This window comes from Sitophilus oryzae, unplaced genomic scaffold (assembly GCF_002938485.1).
Source record: "Sitophilus oryzae breed Bouriz unplaced genomic scaffold, Soryzae_2.0 scaffold_552_pilon_pilon, whole genome shotgun sequence".
Lineage (NCBI taxonomy): Eukaryota > Metazoa > Arthropoda > Insecta > Coleoptera > Curculionidae > Sitophilus > Sitophilus oryzae.
In genome coordinates this window covers 273,939-293,694 of record NW_022147143.1, presented here as the reverse complement: position 1 = coordinate 293,694, position 19,756 = coordinate 273,939, and the positions used below count along the sequence as shown (strand labels likewise).

General features: G+C 33.8%; 1 protein-coding gene across 2 annotated transcripts; it reads right to left on the bottom strand.

Annotated features, from left to right (window-relative positions):
- Positions 1 to 428: 428 nt before the first annotated feature.
- LOC115887102 (lysine-specific demethylase 6A) lies at positions 429 to 19,346 on the bottom strand. Of its 2 annotated transcripts, XM_030906422.1 has the most exons (14): positions 19,160 to 19,346; positions 19,025 to 19,091; positions 18,804 to 18,951; positions 18,631 to 18,742; positions 8,455 to 8,630; positions 7,482 to 8,157; positions 6,397 to 7,073; positions 5,192 to 5,438; positions 3,608 to 4,043; positions 3,404 to 3,549; positions 2,114 to 2,401; positions 1,704 to 2,045; positions 1,516 to 1,642; positions 429 to 1,457 (listed from the first exon to the last, which is right to left on the bottom strand). In XM_030906422.1, the coding sequence occupies exons 1-14, from the start codon at positions 19,243 to 19,245 to the stop codon at positions 1,254 to 1,256; spliced, it is 3,732 nt and encodes a 1,243-aa protein (XP_030762282.1). In that variant the 5' UTR covers positions 19,246 to 19,346; the 3' UTR covers positions 429 to 1,253. The 2 variants fall into 2 exon arrangements, with proteins under 2 accessions (XP_030762282.1, XP_030762283.1); XM_030906423.1 differs by lacking the exons at positions 18,631 to 18,742; positions 18,804 to 18,951; positions 19,025 to 19,091; positions 19,160 to 19,346 and adding an exon at positions 15,135 to 15,494.
- Positions 19,347 to 19,756: the final 410 nt, after the last annotated feature.

Below are 19,756 nucleotides of genomic sequence, written 5' to 3'. Positions count from 1 at the left end.
TCTGTGAACAAGGTAATATGAAACACAATTTATAATAATTTTATTTTATTTATATCAATATAAATAGGTATGTCCTACAATTAATTTATTTAAACCTAAGAAATACACAATCAAAATCAGACTTTCGTAATATGACGATAAAAACGATTTTTAGTTAGAATTTTAATACCACTATTAGAAAATACATAGAAAAATTGAGCTAGATTTTCAGGACTACGTATCTAATATATACAGAGAATCGGCTAGGTCAATTTTTGGTCGGTCGCAAATGCAAAAAATACAGGAATTATTTCTTTGTTATTTGAGTTATAATTTCTGACGATGTGATAAAAGGCACTGTTAATCCAGCCTCTAATACTTAGGGCTAAAACTATTTCAAAAACTGAATTCCATCTATTTTCGCTTTAATTTCAACTTTACAAGACCTCTTTAGCCCTAAATGAGAAAAGAAATTTAGAAAATATTCGGCAATTATCACAAAATGGCAGTGTAAAAAACCTTAAAATAATTAAAAATGTCTGACCTTGCTTTCCGTTCATGTAGAATTAAAAATCAAACAGAAATACAGTTTGTTTAGAAGATCTCATATCTCCAATTTTGCGAATAAAGTAAAACTAAAAAAATCACGAAATAAAAATTATTCAGCCCAAATTAAACTAACGAACACAAAATTATAATAAACCTAAATTTCAGTCTTATTGTTTTTTTAAAGGAAATTGAGATACCTCTACACAAAATCTATTTTTGTATTATATTGCTGTTGCTTTACGCTCTTAATATGTTTAACACAAAAATTAAAAGAAACACAATAAATATCTGTGGCTTATTGTTTATCGAACAGAAGTATAGAAATACATAGAATACCCGAAATTTCACACAAAATTTAAAACGCCGTATTTTATTTAGGTTATTTCAAATTTTTTGATGAACGGGTTAAATTGAAGAACCAACGGAAAATATATTTCTAGAAAATTAATGATAAAATAAATTATTTAGTGTCTATCTACAATACAAATTCACCTAATAAAATTGAGATCACTATATTTTAGGTTAATTGAAAACCCAAGATAGATTACATTTCGAACGAGAATTATCAAAATATTATTTACAATTATAGAATAGCTCTTCTCTTAAACGAATATCACTTTTGTTTCATTTTTTTACATGTCAAGCAAAAAATGCTCGCTTAATAATAGTTGTACATCAGTTACCAGTGGCAGTGAGAGTTGTATTTTTATTACAATAAATTAAATTTAAATAAGCCTAAACGGTTCGGAATTCGCCGAAATGTTGTGCAGGATGAACGTGTTATAGACGTCGCAAAGCTCCTGCGAATTGTATTCTTCTAAACACACAAAACCTTCCAAATTGAGCGACTGTTTTCTTGCGCAGTCCATACAGTGTACAACGTGTCTTTTTTCTTGCTCTCTGATGAATAGAATATTGAAAACTTCCACCTAAAAATCACACATGTGAAAAATGTTATGAAAAGCATATAATTTGTGCAAGAATTACCTCGCATTGTCCACAATAATGAGAAGCTTCATTTTTCCCCCTACCATGAAACTTGACTTCTACTCCTTTACTCTTGACAAACTCCAGAATCCTACAGCATTTTAATAATGTCCTAAGCAAACAATTCCTAGAACGAAAAGTAAGAAGATATACCATCAGAAAATTACACCTGTGATCAACAAACTTACTTAATAAGTTCAAATAATTTCCTATCAGAGACTTTAATATTCCTGGCTAGATTCCAGGAAAGATGCAACATAGGCACTATGCTTTTGAAGTTCTGTAACTTGTTCCATTCGTATCTGTCTATGGCAAGTTGATACTGTCTGGCAGTTAACGGGCCCACATTCCAGGCAATGTTATTACACCAGCCCACAGCTTGTACCCAATGAACGCATCCAGCATTGACCCAAACCAAATCCCCAGGTCGTTGTAAAAATCGGTAGACAGGTATATTCGCTTTGTATAGGTCATCCAAAACTGGCCACCAGGATCCATGGAGGTAATTGATTTGATTTTGTTCACATAACCTAGGAATTAAATTACAAGAAGTTAAAAAAGTTTCTAGTCAAATCAGGTTAATTTTAGTTACTCTTACCTACAAATAGCACCCCAGTAACTGTCTGGAACGGCAAACCATTCACAATCACCCGGTCCGATGTTGATGTTTATTGAACAAAAATTGTTATTTTCTTGATGGCCAGGGGTTCGACTTCCTGGAACCTTCATATAAAGCTGTACGGTATTCATTCCCAAAATAACGTGGCCCACATGCGACAGCATATTAGCCGCTGACACCACCCTTGCAAACGCCGGTAACTTCATCAATTCCTGAAGCTGCGGACGCCATTTTCTTTCATCTGAGAGATCAACATTTGTTCCAAACCTAATCGTTAACAACAATAACTAAAAAAGCTCTCTGGATCTGAAGAATCGAAGCTCAACATCAAGAGATAAATATATAATAGGATTTCTACTGCAGAGATACTCAATAAAATATACAGGGTGGTCCTAAACCTTCGGCGGCATATTCTACAGACAAAAATAAGTAAAAAATGCTTAGTTTCGGAGATACAGCGTGTAGAAATTTCATTTTTATTTCGATTTTTTCCAAATAATTTCTAAAGTAACGCGAATATTTGGATGAAAATTGGTGTTTGGGAGTTTTTTGTTTTATTCAGAAATTATTTCGAAAAAATTGAAATAAAAATGAAACTTCTACACCCTGTATCTCCGAGACTAAGTATTTTAAAACATACATTTATACGAACTTTTTTACTTATTTTTACCTGCAGAATATGCGTTTCCGGAATACAGTTCGGACCACCCTGTATACAGGTGTATTAAATAGTTTTGGTAAAAGTGTGAACGAATAAATGAAAATAAATTAAGATAGACGATTGGTACTTGAAAATGCATTGTTTAAATAAGTCAATGTCCTGGCGCATTCGCCATTTTCTCTAAAATTTTATTTCTTTAAAGTGTTCGTTACAAATTTTATTTTTTTAGACATCATCGATAAAAATAATTTAATGATAATACTTTTAAGCATTTATTCACCCTGTAGATAAAATAGAAAAAAATCGATTAAATAAATTATATTTATTTCTCTACGTTGACTTCTTTGTCATCTTACTCTTTATGTTTACATCAAGGTAAATCCATATAGTCGTTATAAATACACAGTCTTCAAAAAGAAAGAATAAGTTTTCAATTTCGAAACAATTAGATTTGAGTTGTCTTAGAAATTAACAGATAAAAAGTTTGTTTGGTAGAAGAACTTACGAGATTGAAAAACTAATAACATAAACTCATTACCAAGAAACTTTTTGTTTGCGAATATTTAGGTCACATTAAATCTAATTTTACTAAATGCTACACCACTTACTTCAGCGTTTTGTGTTCTTTGCTATTTTTGATGAGAGAAGAGGGCGTTACAGAGAAGTTCATTTTGCGTCTTTTGCCGGTACAGGGGTGGGACGAATCTCTCGAGTCTGAATCGGACAATCCTCCTTGCGACTTCTCCCTTTCCTCCTTGTAAAACACGAATATTATTCGATAGTAATTTCATTATTACCAAAAAAAAACTTACTTTTAGACTTTCCTTAAAGCTGGAAGCTTGGTACTGGGCGTATCTCGCAATGGTGGTGTGAGATCTATGCGAGATACACGCCCAGACCTTCTTGCCCGTTTGCGGATCGTAATTTTCGTCAGAAGGTTGTTGTATTTGCGTACGCACCTCCACGCTATGGTCAGGATTAGCTTCAACCAGTGTTTTTGTAGAAAACAATCCTAAATCTAGCTTGAGAGCCGATGCCAAACCTCTCACCACGGCTATAGGGTGTTTCAGACAAAACTCTTGCAACTGGGGACTGAACGCGTGCTTTTTGTTATCAAGGTAGACTGAAGGTGTGGGTGGTATGAGTTGCTGGTGACTTAGCTTGGTTGCAGGAGGGTCGGGAGGTGAGGGTGGAGGACCTATATCCAGTAACACTGAGTCGTTTATGTCTCCAGTAATAGTTTCACCTCTGCAAACGAAAATTAAGTGTTTGTTTAATAAGAACTAGGGTTTCCGGAACCGGGATTTCCCGTTTTTTTCGGTACTGACTAATTTTTGTTCAATGGTGGTGCAGTTGATGAATCAGAAAGCAAGGGATGGTTTTTCAAAGTATAATTGATAAAAAATTGAGATTTTTAATTAAAATAATATTTAATTGATTACTTAATAATTATTCATGAAAAAATTAACATGAACACAAGAAAAAAATATAGGTAACTTAAATTTCACATCAAACAACATTTAACTGAATTAACTGAGACAAAAGTGCTAAAATATTGAATTAAAAATGCAAATATCTATTAAAACATAACATAATAAATATTATAGGAACTTCAAAAGAGAAAAGAAGCAGGAACAATAAGAAATAGCATCGTTACTTATTTAGAAGATTTTGATTTCGACCGCTAGGAAGTATAAAAGGACTTCTCACGTAACAAAAAATTAATTTTTTAATTATTGTTACCAAGGCCCGGTTCTGTGATGACCAAAAGATCTGAACCCTAATTGGTAGTACTAATTAGAATTAAAGTTTAAGGAACCTTACTAAAATATTTTTGTTCAATAATTGTGGAGTTCCTCAATTAGCTGCAATTATTTGAGACAGAGTTTACCAAAAATGCTTTTTATATCTACTAGTGGGTAAATGAATTTGTAGATATAGCACGACTTTTTTTGGAACTTTAGTTTCGGAGATATAGGACCTTTTAAAAAAGTTAATTTTATTTTTCTATTTTTCAGAAACTATTTGAGACAGAGTTTACCAAAAATGCTTTTTATACCTACTAGTGGATAAATGAATTTGTAGATATATTACGACTTTTCTTGGAACTTTAGTTTCGGAGATATAAATTTAATAGGACCTTTTAAAAAAGTTAATTTTATTTTTCAAAAACTATTTAAGACAGAATTTACCAAAAATGTTTTTTATATCTACTAGTGGGTAAATGAATTTGTAGATATATTACGACTTTTCTTGGAACTTCAGTTTCGGAAATATAAATTTAATATATACCTTATTTTTAATTGATATTACCGAGTTCCGAAAGTACCGAAAGAACCGGGAATTCCCGGTTCTGAACCCTAATAAGAACCGAAGGGAAGAAAAATCAAACTTACTTGCACAATTCCAAGACTGTTTCTGCGTTCATGTCGATGCTGTAGTCGACCGTGGACTTCTTCTCTGAGCAGTGCAAAGCCTCGAAATCCCAGGAAGCAGGCTCTGATTTGACTGTCAAAACGCTCTCTTCGGTTGGCGATTTGATTCGCATTTTCTTGGACTCGTTTATTTCGCTTTTCGACTCGATGTTGGATGGCGAAAAAGGCCCGGATGACAGCGTGTTGGACGAAACTTGGACCACCGGTTCTAGAAGCAAAATGACAGCGTGACGGTGTTGAGGTACGAATTTAATAAACTAGATTTCTATTGGAGTTTCCATAATCTTTTATACCGAGAAATTCGCCGAACATATATTTTCCAACATGATTTGCGAATTTCAATGAAAAAAGTATTTGTTTTTTTCACACCAGTGATGCTGGCATTACAGGTATTCGTTTCTATCATAGATGAATCAAGTTCGCCTAATAAAAAATGGGACTCATGGAATTGTTTCAAATAATTAAATCTATTACTAAGACCTTATTGTAATAAAAAATCGTTGTATTGGTATTTCCAAACACCATAAAACAATACCTATATTAAATTTTAAAAATATTTAATAAAATCACTGAAATAAACATTTAATAAATAAAACACTATTTTTAATACTCTTTGGCATAATTTGGATGTTAAGACCACATGATTCGTCTTCTGATAAAGCTCTTGCGGTTTTGAACTAAATAAATTTACCAAACATTAGATAATTAATTTATTATATACATACATATTACGTAATCAGAGTTTTTTAATGTTCTTTTCTAACTAGAAAATAGATTCTCTCTCAAAAATTTATGGCTATTATTAGTCTTTGTAATTAATTTAGAATGAAATTAATTTTAAAATTTCTTTAGGCCACTCCGTATTTTCAAGCTTCGATTTTGTAACACCGAAATGACGTTCTTATCGTGCCGTCTTATCAATAACAAATAAATGTTTACTATATCAGTTATCTAGGATATGATTATTACATTCTACACCTGCAAATTTAATATAAATATTTTTGAAAACATTTAAACATAATTTTATAAGCTCTTTGTATTTGCAATCAGCGAAAATAAATAAATCGATAAATCTTTGATATGACTGCACCTGCAAATGTATTACGTTTATTTAAACTCATATTTTTGAACGCAGTAAAAAGAAATTTGAAGATATATTATTTTACCTGCAGCAGATGTAGTAGTCGAAGTGGTCGAATCGGCTTCTTCTTTCGTTTCAATCTCCTCCGAACCGAAATGTTTCAGCAAATTCTCAGCCAAAGTAGTGGCAAGATCTTTTTGCGAGAGCAGATCTTTCAGTTCTTCTTCCACGTCCAAGTCCTGGTGCTGACTCGACATAAACGACGAAGAACTGACATTTAGCTGACTGGAAACGCTCGGAAACCCTTTATTCGTGCCCAGTGGCGATCCCTGGTTGACCAGGTACGGAATTGGCGGTCCCAAAGCGCCGCCAGGGGGTGTAGGGGTCCTGTTTTGGTTCTGGCTATTCCTCAGGTGCTGCTGCATCAAACTGTATTGGTTTTGCAGCTGCCGCATCAGGTTTTGCTGTTGCACGGTTAAAGTGAGCGCGTTCGATTTCAGATGATTAAGCAGGTGGATTTGTTGCTGGGAAAGCATGTAACTGGGCTGAATCACTTTCTGCTCTTGTTCAGCTTTGAAACGTTTCCCTGGAACAGGACTGGGATAGGGTGGCGGTGGACCTTGAGGGGTCGATTGTCCGTAAGGCTTTTGGAAACTTTGGCTTGCGGAACGGGGTTGCTGAGTGTGCTGCTGTTGCCTAGAAGACATTTCAGCCGAGATCGGAAGATTCCACGCCTCTTCTATAGACAACAGTTGCCTTCTTCTGCAAGAGAATTACGAGTTCTTTCGTCAGAATTATTTAATTTCAACTCCATACGCGCAACCCCTAGTTTCAGGCTAATTAACGCATAGCAGATAACGAGCCTTGTGTGAAGCAGGCTTGTTAATGCATTTACTGTGCAATTAATTAAGTAAAAATAGATTACAGATTGAAATGAATGAATTTCTTTTGCTTTGGATAAAAAGAATAACAGACTTAAACTGTCGAAGTGAAAAACTAAAACGTGGAAAAAATAGGTCACTTTCCGTAAAGCTTTTTAATGCAAGAGTAATTATAGAAATTAATCCCCTGCAGTGCCGGTTATTATTAGAGACACAAGGACATGCACTATTTATTCGAATTATTTATAGTAATTTATTAGAAGGCGGGGAAAATCTAAGGAAAACTTACTGCGAGGTAACGCTAGGCATTTGTGCGTTTGCTAGACGGTCTTGGAGAAAATTGATTCTTTGAGTGAGGTGTGGGTTCATTCCCACGGAGCTCGATCCAAGCTTCGGTATTTTACTGGAATTGTCCTCCTGTATGCCTTTGGTTTTGAGACCGGCCTGAGAGTTCAGATAGCAAGCGTAAGCGTCCCTGGCCTGCAAAGAGTTCTCGTACAAGATTCCCAAGTTGGCCCAGGCGGCCGAATGACATTTATCCAACTGCACGGCGCAAATGTAAGCCTGCAGCGCATCCATAGGCTGGTTCTGTTGCTGGTAGAGGACCCCTATGCTGCACCAAGTGTCAGCATTGCCTTCGGACTTCTCCACGGAGTTCCTGTAGGCGATGAATGCATCGTGCACCTTGCCGATGCTAGCGTAACATCTGCCCAACAGATACAGAGTTTGCCCGTTGGAATATGGTTCTGTCTCGTTCGCCTTCTGCAGACAGTGGATCGCTAGTGGGATGCGCTGGCTCTTCTCGCCCAGGGATTCATGGCTGTGGTAGAGCCAGCCGAGCTGACGAAAAATCTCCGATTTTAGGTTGGATGTTATCGATTTGTCTCTGAGCAGGAGCTCGTACCGTTCTTTAGCCACCCGTACTTTTCCTTGGATTTCGAATAAATGAGCTATGTGGAATTTTACTGAAAGGAAAGGAAAAAAATGGTAATTATGCAGGCGTATTACAATGAAACGAGCTCTGTTGCAGCCGGTGACGCAATGCAATCAGAATTAAGAAACAAAAGTGCATAAAATACACCGATTGCGGTTCGTGTATTAGAACTATTTCACCGCGGAATAATGATACTGCATTATATTCTACATATATCTACCAAAATAATAAATATTTTTTAATACGACCAATAAAAAACTTTTATTAGCGAGCTTTTATAAAGCCTCATATGAAAAAAAAATGCTGTATTGGGTGTTTGTGTACTTACTGATATTCTTAGGGGTTGAACAAGGGTTGGCGTCAATTAAGGCTAACTGGAAGTGTTTGTGGGCTAGCTCATACTCCTGAGTCACTTTGAACATCAAACCCAGCCTGAGATGTACTTCATTCGCCCTTTGGAAGCTGGGAGATACATAAAGAAGTTGTTGGAACGCTTTTACAGCCCTGCAACGCAATAGAAGTCGCTTTAGTATCCAGAAGTCACGGTTCTGGTCTGTTTAACGGCGCACACCCTGTATACCGAACGAAATATGGTCTTTACAACAATGGACAGAGGGTCGTTCCCGGTGCAGGTAGAAAAAGGCAAAAATTTCAGCTATATTATTTTCAGAATAGACTGGTTTGGGTTCGATTTTAGTCTACCGCTGTAGAAATTATTTTCACTTTGTAATAAATATTTTTACTTATTTATGAGGTGTTATATTTCTCTCTTGTTATGCTCCTTGAAATTTTATAAAGTGGTAAGATATTAATTTTGCCGAGGTTTGTAATTATTAGGAATGGACTTATTCAGCTTTGAAAAAAAATATATTTTTGTAACATTTTATAGTTAAAATTCTTTTGTTGATTTTATAAAAAAATCGTACCCCATTGAATGTTTGATTATAAATATGGAAAGAATGTCTATATCTTACTGAAATTATACCATTAACTATTTTTTTAATTACCACTTTCAAAAATAACAGCTCATATGTGACGTATAAAAATGCAAAGCTAAAAAAACAGAGTTATCAAAAATGACAGCAGAAAAGGTCGTGAGGGTTCAAAATATCATTGTAATGATAAAAAAAATCCTGTTTCGAACAAGAAAAAAGCTTGTTTATTTACTACGTTTGACGTAAAACCCATTGATGTGACCGAGCGGGAAATACTACATATTGTAACGTCGATAAGATTCCTCGAGTAACTGTAAAGCTAGCTATTAATAAAAATGTGCTTTGTTAAGCCAGTCGAGAATAATTGTAATTTTACATTTTCTCAACAAAGAAATCGGAGTAGGTAGCATTACGTAGTTCGTATATTATGTGACTCATTTTTGCATCTAAGAACTTGGACTTTTAAAATACTAAACAAATTTCTTTATGCACTTTTTATTTCCCTATATTATCCAGAATAGAAATGTATTTTATTTGCCCTGCAAAACACAAGCACTTTTCGTAAAAATAATCCCCTTGGCGGTATTTATTTTTAAACACCAGATGTTCCAATATAAATCTACGGGTGCATGCTGCACGGAAACCTATTTCAAAACCATTATTTCCTTTTATATGTTACCTGTATACTTAGTAATAAAAAGAATGCAGGTAATACTTTTGTACAAAGAAAATTCGACCGAAAAAGCTTTTCAGTGCCAGTTGCCTCAACAGCTGACTCAAATAAAACCACCTGCTTCTTACAGGTTTTTTTCTTCATTTCATAATCAGATGCCATCACAAAAATTCACTTATATCAAGTTTCCACCAAAAATACATTCTGAAATGTTTAAATTCAACTGATAAGGCTTAAATACATAATATTATGTCAAAAATCATTATGATTGATCGTAAATCAATTTGAATCACTCGTTCCCAGCTTATTTTTTTTTTAATTTTAAGTGTAATTTAATAGTAGATAGTAGTAAACCTAAATTTCATTAATTAATCCACAAACGATTTATATCCTGTGTTTAGGTCGCAATTTTCGTTTAATAATCGATACAGATCAATATTTATATATCGTAGAATGTTATAAGTGTGTAGTATTGGTTTGAAATGACGTTAAAAACAAAGTACACAAAGATTTAACTACACCGTTTTGCGGGTTATCTAGTATTTATTTACGCAACAACTAATTGATAGAACACTTATAGTATATTCGAAATAGGTCACATTTTATATATTTTTTATTATATACGCATCGACTATTCCCGATAAAATGTTTAAAAGAATGCCGGAAAGGTTATCTATCTTTGATAAATTAAGTATTTCTGTATATCTTAATGTAACTTGTACGTAATAAGATGATAATATGTGTATACGCATAATTGTTATAATTTATCTTATTGCACTAAGATGCATTCATACTGTTTGGGTAATATTCATTTCCATTTTCAAAATTTCGAACAATAAAGGTTGCTATCTCCAGAAGTACATTTTTATTTCTTATTTCTGCAAGACGAATATCTGCTATCTCCCTATGCAAATAAAATTCTTATCTCTTTATCATATTAACGCATCAAAATACTTCCCACATGTGTACATATTTTTTTGTACCGTTTTTTTGCTCTCCTGTAAAATTAGGAATAATGGAGTTAGCAGTTTATCACGTTTCACCGACGTTATAATATAAAGCATGGAAATTATTAATAAAATAGCGCAACGAAAGTAAAAAAGAAAACAAATAATATGTTAAAAACTGATTTGAAGATGACGTGAGTGAGGTCAGTGACTGCATGGACAGCAAGGTTAAGTCAGGTAGATAGCAGATACCATCTTGAGATTCAGCGGCCACTGCCCTTTACAAATCACCCAGCCATGCTGTGGTCATCTTTTTTACCTGACCTTCCGCAACAAATTGTATTATTTTTCGAAAATACTACCGAAAAATTGCACGTACTACGTGCATTTATAAGATTTCTCTAATTGAATAAATGTTTTCATAGTGTACGCTACTGAACGATTGTTGTTAACGTTGCATAAATTTCATCAACTGACCCGGGCTAACAAAAAATACGTTTAGATCATATTTCTTCGAAAAACACATTAAAAATTAAACGGGTATATTTTTAGAATAACGATTCTTCCAAATAAACAAACCAATATCAGTCATAAGGTTTGTAGCAAAATATAACAGTAATTCACCACAACACTTTTTGTTTTTAACATTGGACTTTTTCACAAACCATGTTAACATCATCAGCAGATGATTAAAAATCGAGTTTAACTTCAATTTTAATCATCTGCTGATGATGCTAACATGGTTAGCGAAACGCGTGGCAAGTGTTTTGATGTATTGTGGCGAATTATAGTGTTGTATTTCGCTCAAAGGTTCCAACCCCCAACTGTAATAAGGTTTATAGCTTATTATGTTTTTCTCTCTTACAATTTTTATGAACAGCAAGCATATTTTGAGAAAATATTGTCAAATACAATGGGTTAACAAGCCTGGAAAAGTATTTATATAGGTACACAAAAGTTTTGGAGACTCAGGTAATTTTTCTTTTAGAAATTCATGCGACTGTAAAAATGTTTCTAAGCAACATTTTTATGGTGGCAGTAAATTTTAAAGAGAAGAACTTTAAGAGTCCATTTCACTAGCCTGAAAAAGTAGCAATATATGCGTTCGGCATTTAACGTTTTATGTAAAATTGGCTAGGTATTTTTACACAAATGAAGAAGGAAATTAAAGATAAAGGATTATACTGTATCCGTATTGTAGCACATTTTTAGAAAACTTCTTTATTTTTAAGATTTTGATGGTTAAACATCAACAAAATATTCCTTATGTTTGAACTAAATTTTCTCGAAAATAAAGACATAATTTAAAATTCCGTTACAATACGGAAATAGATTGAAGTTTTCTGATTACAGTGATATATAACTTATATGGTGTTGTAACAAATTGCTCTCTATTTTATGGCAAATGCTGAACCTCTGCAAACCTTAATCAAGCCTTAATCAAAGCTCGTGTGTTTAGAATTTTGGATGTGGTTCAACACGCCAGGATCGGGTTAAGTCTTAGGCAGATTTCTGAAATATAATATATACAGTGGTGGCCAAAAGTATGGAAACTTTTTACTTTTTAAAATATCACAGAAAATATTGCTATGCTTAAACTTTCAGGAATATAAATGATCAGCTTATCAGCAAATAAAAGTATTCCAAAAATTACACAGCGAAAAAAATCTGTTTAGCAGTTTTTGTAGGAGAATAGATTTCTTGTGGCGAAAAGTATGGAAACCATAAATAAATACATTAAACTTATTTAGTTTAAGCTGATAAACGGTACGATTTGCTTCAGATAAATATAAACATCATGACCAAGTCTAAATATTTCTCTACGGATTTAAAAAATAAAATGGTTGAATTATACAAGAGCGGTTATAAACAAATTCAAATAAGTAAAAATTTAAACATTTTAAAAGGCACCGTTTCGAAAATAATTCGTAAATTTAATAAAACAGGGAACGTTTCAACAGCTTTTAAGTCAGGGAGATCCAAGAAAAACATCCACAGACATTTCTCGAGAAATGGGTGAAAGGGGAAGATCGGTGTCTGCACGCACGGTGAGAAGAAGGTTGGATGACATGGGACTTTTTGGAAGAGTTGCGGTGAAGAAACCACTAATATCAAAGAAAAATAGGATGGCCCTGGGCTTTAAATTTGCTCAAGATCATCTCACCTGGTCTTATCAGAAATGGAATACTGTACTGTTCAGCGACGAAAGCAAGTTTCAACTGTTTGGTAGTGACGGGAGACGTTATGTCCGAAGACCAAAAGGTACACGGTACAGCCATAAGTACCAGATGCCCACAGTAAAACATGGGGGTGGGAGTATAATGGTATGCGGGTGTTTTTCTCGTTCAGGTGTTGGTCCTCTTGTTAAAATTGATGGGATAATGGACCGTTTTTTATACAAAGACATATTGGAGAATAATATGCTGCCTCATGCTGATGAAGAAATGCCACTCAGATGGTTGTTCCAGCAAGACATGATCCCAAGCACAAATCTCGGTTTGTTCAAAATTGGTTAAATGAACATAATGTTCCACTAATGGATTGGCCCTCACAGTCTCCGGATCTTAACCCCATAGAAAATTTATGGGACCATTTGGATAGCAAAATTCGAAGCCATTCTATTTCAAATAAAAATGAATTATGGGAAATGCTAAAAACTGAATGGGCGGCCATTTCCAGTAAAGATTGTACGAGATTGATCGATTCGATGCCACGAAGATGTAGAGAAGTAATTAATTCAAAGGGATATTCCACTCAATATTAGTAATTTTTATATTATCTTGAATTTTAATAAACATTCTTCTTAAATTTCCATACTTTTGACCAAGGAAATATTCATAATTTTTTATATATTTTTTGATAGCTGTAATTTTTTATTTAAATGTTATTAAATTATTTGTAGGTCACGATTATATAAGTCGTTTTATTTCATATTTTAATTTCTCAGCATAAATGACAAATTAAAAAAGTTTCCATACTTTTGGCCACCACTGTATACTTCCTTCCACACATCTCTCTAGCTACATTTGTTGGAAATAATATATAATAAACGCAAAATAAATTAGTTCTTCCTATTTTGGACTGCATAATGTTAAATTCTGAGCCTCAGGTGGCACATTCCGTAACGGTATATTTTGTTGTTGCACTTAACAAAATAAAGAATTGTTACTGTTAGGCGCATTCATTGTTTTCTTATTTCGTATTCGCCTCTTCGATAATTAGGTACATGTTAGTAATATTTCCTGTTTATAATCCTTAAATAAAATATACTTAAACAAAAAGAATTCTATGAATCTCAATTAGCCGTAAAACAACTCATTATGATTCATCTTGGAAGCATTAAATTTTCAGAATTGACTTGAATCGAGGAACGCATAAAAATTAGTTACTAAAAAATTTTATTTTTAAAGCCGAATGCATATTAATAAAAGTCACTGAACTACTGATTCTGCATAAAATTCATGGATATATACAGGGCCTTTAAAAATATATCGCTGTTATATTATCCCTTCAGAACTCTTACATTTATTTAATAAGAAATAACCCGTATTAGTCATACATTACGAAACAGTTTTAAGAAAAAAAAAATATTATAGTAATGAATTCACGCCCACTTATTCTGACCACGTGCTATTTCCTTTCCATTTAAATGGTGTTTTTTTTAAATCAATCAGCTGTATACCATTATTTTTAGATTAATTAATATTATTACTATTAGCATAAAAACAATTTCTCTTTTGAATTAAAACACAGGTTTGCGTTACGAACTACAAAAACCTCCAGTTCAAAACGAAAATTCAAAAGTCAATAAAGTCATGTAAATATTTTATTACCCTGCACAAATACTTCGAAACCAAACAGGTGTTATTTAAAAATCATTAAAAAGTTAGTGTTATACATTTCCGGTTTTAATAGAAGAGCTAACAAAGAAAAACATGGAAAATAGAAAATAAAAAAAACAAAGTAGAATTAAAGAATGAAATAATATAAGGGGAAAATGAATTAAATATGCATATGAAGGAAAAGAAGTGAATCCATAAATTTGTTGATAACAAGAACTAAATATTACGCAAAGTTTAAAGAGATTGTTTACTAACAAAAAATGACACCTAATGTAAACAAAGGGATAAATCTTTTTGTTATTGAGCGGAAAGAAAACAGCTCTAAATAGCGATATATGGAAATTATAAGGGCGCCTTCACATTAGCAAGTAAATTTTCATACACGGTATTTAGTGTAACAATCCAATTTGTATATCAACGCGATCTTTTAATAATACATGACACGGCACACGAGTTTGCGGAAGTAATAACACCAGGATAGCGTGGTATATCAGCAATATGGCGGATGTTTCTTTTTAATTTGAATAAGTCGAATTAGTGGGCGTTCAATGACTCCGCATCGAGAAATGTGCATTCCAAAGATTACGACATTGTCCTGACATGCAACTTACCATTCGGCGCCGCACTCCTTGATAAATCGTACGTACTAATATCTATATTCGAAAAAAAAATAAATGCGCGACAGAGCGAGATAGAGACAGACAGAGAGATACCGAGGGGAGGAATATCCTATCTGGATCGGCGGAAAGAAAATTCGGGGATTGACTTAAACACACTCGCGAACTCTTAAATAAATACGAGACGATGAAGCCACTAGAATCGAACTTAATTACTAATGAACACTTTAAGCGCGAAAGAAATAAACAAAAAGAACCGTCCTCTTGCCACCGCACATCCACACAAGCCAATCCGTTAACCACTAAAAAGGATTTTACCCTACACCCAAAATCTTCAGTTTATACAAGGGACCATCCACACAGCGCGCAACACCGTTGTATCGAGCACTGCCTCCAGTGTTGCTGCAAGCCGAAACATTTTCGTACTAAACGTCAGGGTTGCTGCTACAAAACTGTACTAAAAGATTAGACCTCTACGTAGAATATGTTGTGTTGTAGGTTGTAGATAGATTATAGGTTCTACAACTACTGGTACGTTCTTTAAGACAAGTCTATAATATTGGTCCTAAATATTTGGCCTCCATATACAGGGTGGTCCGAATTGTATGCGGGAAACTTCAGCAATAAGTAAAAAGTTCGTATAAATTTTTGTCCTAAAATGCTTCGTTTCAGTGCAGTGTAGAAGTTTCATTTTTATTTCGATTTTTTCCAAATAATTTGGATGAAAATTGGTATCTGTTTTTTTTAACATGATTTTTTTTTGAATTCGATGTCAATATAACTCCTACTTGTAGGGGGGCCACCTACTTCTTTTTTAACTGTAACTTTTCGTCCGTACTCGTATAAAACTTCTGAGTGAAAAAAATATACGTTTCCGTGATTTTATGTGTCGAAAAACTCTCAGACACCAATTTTCATCTAAATATTGACGTTACTTCAGAAACTATTTGGAAAAAATCGAAATAAAAATGAAAATTCTACACCCTGTATCTCCGAAACGAAACATTATAAGACATAAATCTATACGACTTTTTACTTATTTTTATATGCAGAATATGCGGTCAAAGTTTCCCGAATATAATTCGAACCACCCTGTATAGCCAAGGTGCTATAAAATAATATATTCTTTCCCGGGAGAGATTATGTATGATAGACTACAAACCAAGAACTTCAAACATGTCTTGTAAATATTGCTATGACGAGCTTATGGCGAATGACTGCAAACGAGTAAAAAAATAAACTCCTGGTACTGTTTGTAGTCATACAAAAATATATAGATGGTTGATTGTTTGACTTTGCTTTCTTTAAGCATTGGAATTAAAATCATATATTATTTTCTAGAACTAACGTCTCTAAAAACAACAAAATAACATTTTGCATCAAATTTTACATAAATTTTCATCACTTTATATGAAGCCGTAAACACTAAATACATTTGTACTAGGCAATACTGCGTTAGTCCTAAGGTTAGTACAAAAGCAGCGAATGTCACATCCCTCGCTGCTTCTGAACCCTACTACCTTGGATCGCATTTCGCATTAATGCCGACCGCACCCGAGCCCAGCATCGGCTGCGATCGGGGGTAAGCACACACACAAATACATCGACAGACCTAAGGCACGTCCGTTCAACTTTTGTACGGGGACCGTATTATAAAAGCAGCATCGACATTGGGATTGGGCCTTGTACTGTGGACGGAAATTCGACTCAGTTTACCGCTGCGGATTCAGGAAAAGACGCTGCACGGGACGAGCCCACGCCACTGCAACGCCACCAGTGGCGCGTCGACGTGCATTTGATTCGCGTTCAATCGATAGCAGATGGCTCCGAACTAGAGGTGTGGAGTTCGTGAACGAACTAGTTCCAATGAAATATTCCGACCTCGGAACGAAGGGAACTAGTTCCCGGCTTCTCATAGAACTAGTTCCTCAGGACCTATTCCGGGATCGAGACTGTGAAGTGGGGAATGCCAGCCGTATATATGTTACCTGTCCCGGACAGGAAAGGACTGAGAGGAACTAAAATTACCACTGAAAATTGTCGTGGATACTGTTTTTGATTTTTAGTTTGTTCTTTGAATATTGTTGGAATGTTTCACTTTAGGTCCCTAAAATTAAAAAATATCTTATAAAACGAAGTAGATATTCTGATTTTGACAAAAACAAAAAGCTTGAAGTTAGGAAAAATGCAATTTTTCGTAAAATTTTCGTATTATTTGCTCCAACTGATTTGTGATATAGTTTTTTAAACTCTGATTTGAGTTTGTTTTTTAATTTTTTTTATCTGCTATAAAACTTACCTATATGTTTTTAATATACGCAATTACACGTCTCAATATATTTCGTACATTATAAAAAGTATACAGATCATACTGTGAATAGTTCTGACTGACAACGAAACCCATTAGCAAGCAACGGGGATGTCAATGTTAGTCGGGAACTATTGTGAACTAAAGACCTAGTTCAAGGAACTATTCCTCTGGAGGAACTAGAACTAAGAAACTAGTTCCTACCAAGGAACTAGAATTCCCACCTCTACCCCGAACGCGTTTCTTCCCAAACTGATTCGCTGCTTAAAATATCTCGAAAACTACCCTTATTAAGCCACAACAAATCGTGTCTTTTATCTAATAACTTATAAATCTGTTCTATTACTCTTTTAAGTGCACTTGTAATGTATTAAATCCTCTATTTTCTTATGTTTTATGTTATGTTATATTTAAAACACTACGCCACTGGAGAAAAAACAAAGGATAATTATTTTTGGCATAATAAACAGACTACGCCTTTGGAATTTCGAAATTCAGCTGCGTGGCGCCATCTAACCAATCAACGTAAACACTTATCAAATCTGATCGACAGTTAACTGTAATCTTTATACAGGGTGGTCCGAACTGTATTCCGGAAACTTCGGCAGCATATTCTGCAGATAAAAATAAGTAAGAAAGTTCGTATAAATGTATGGCCTACAATGCTTAGTTTCGGAGATACAGGGTGTAGAAGTTTCATTTTTATTTCGAAAGAGAGAGAGAGATTTTTTCCCAATAATTTATGAGGTAACGTCAATATTTGGATGAAAATTGATGTCTGGGAGTTTTTTGACATGAGAAATTTGATTTTGATGTCAATATGACTCCTACTTGTAGAGGGCGCCACCTACATATTTTTAACTGGTTTGAGGAGTACAGAAATTATTTTTACTTCAAAAATTATTTGGAAAAAATCGAAATAAAAATGAAACTTCTACACACTGTATCTCCGAAACTAAGCAGTTTACGACACATATTTATATATATAAACATTTTCACTTATTTTTATCTGCAGAATATGCTGCCGAGGTTTCCTGGCTACAGTTCGGACCACTCTGTATAGGAAGGTCAAAATATTTCATTAATAAAAAATACACAGAACAAAATTCTAATGGATAACTGTATAATGTCGCTGAATCAACAACAACAAATATAATACAATTAATAAAGAAATAAACTTACCACTGATATGCCTTGTAGTGAAAATATACTAGTCCAATCCCATATAAAAAATTGATATTTTGCCAGTGGTTTTCGGCTTGTGTTTTGTAAAACATCTGATATGCTGATAAGGCTACAACGATAAAAATAGTAAAAACTGGAGAATTCTTGTTTATGTGTTGTCATGTACATACCTTCACGGTACTCTTCCAAAAGTAAATGGAAGTGCCCCAATTTGACCCATGTCTTTGGGTCAATACTGATTTGTTTGGTTTCTTCATGTTCATTCAACTTCTGCTCTTTCTTAGCTTGAATAACCATGAGCTGTAAGCACTTAACAGCCTAAAAAATTAATTAATATGTTGCAGGTTTGTTTAACCTAACTTTGCTGACTTTACTAGTTTGTTTACCTTACCTTTTGAACTAACTCTTTCTTCTTGGCGTTTTCCGGTTTATTTAATAATAAGTAACCATACTGGCGGCTAAAATACGAGTAACAATTATTATTATCCAAAATACAACGAAAATAACAACTCAAAAAGACACCAACCTATCCAACTCAGAAAGAACGTGTAGCTCTTGGGCTGTCATGCTTATATCATCCAAATCCTCGATGTTATTAATCGTTTTGATCATTTTACATCGAACAATAACTTTCCTGATTTGAAAATACAACTATTTACTTTTATAAAAATTACTGAAAAATTCTTGTAGAGAAAATACGTATGTAAACTTCCCACAAATTTAACACTGATACAATGTTGTCATATAGCTGATTTATTTGAAATGTCAAATACAACACAAATGAATTTTGATATTTTTGAGTTTAATATAAATCAATATTTAGTAGAGCTAGTTTTTATTATTGATCATGTAAAGCAAATCTATGTATTAAATAATAAAACACTTGCAAGAAATATGTATTAAACAATACTAAAAGTCTTAAATATCCTTATTTTTCGTTGAACTGGCAATGTGGTGGTAAATTTCTTTGACATTTCAATCTGCAGCACTGTGTCGCCCTCTGGATGGAAGTAGCTTAATTAGAACCGATGGAGTTATATTTCCCTGGTTTGTTCATAGATGACGCAGCAATACTATCTTCAAAATTTTTATTTGAATTTAAACTATTTTATCATAATTATTT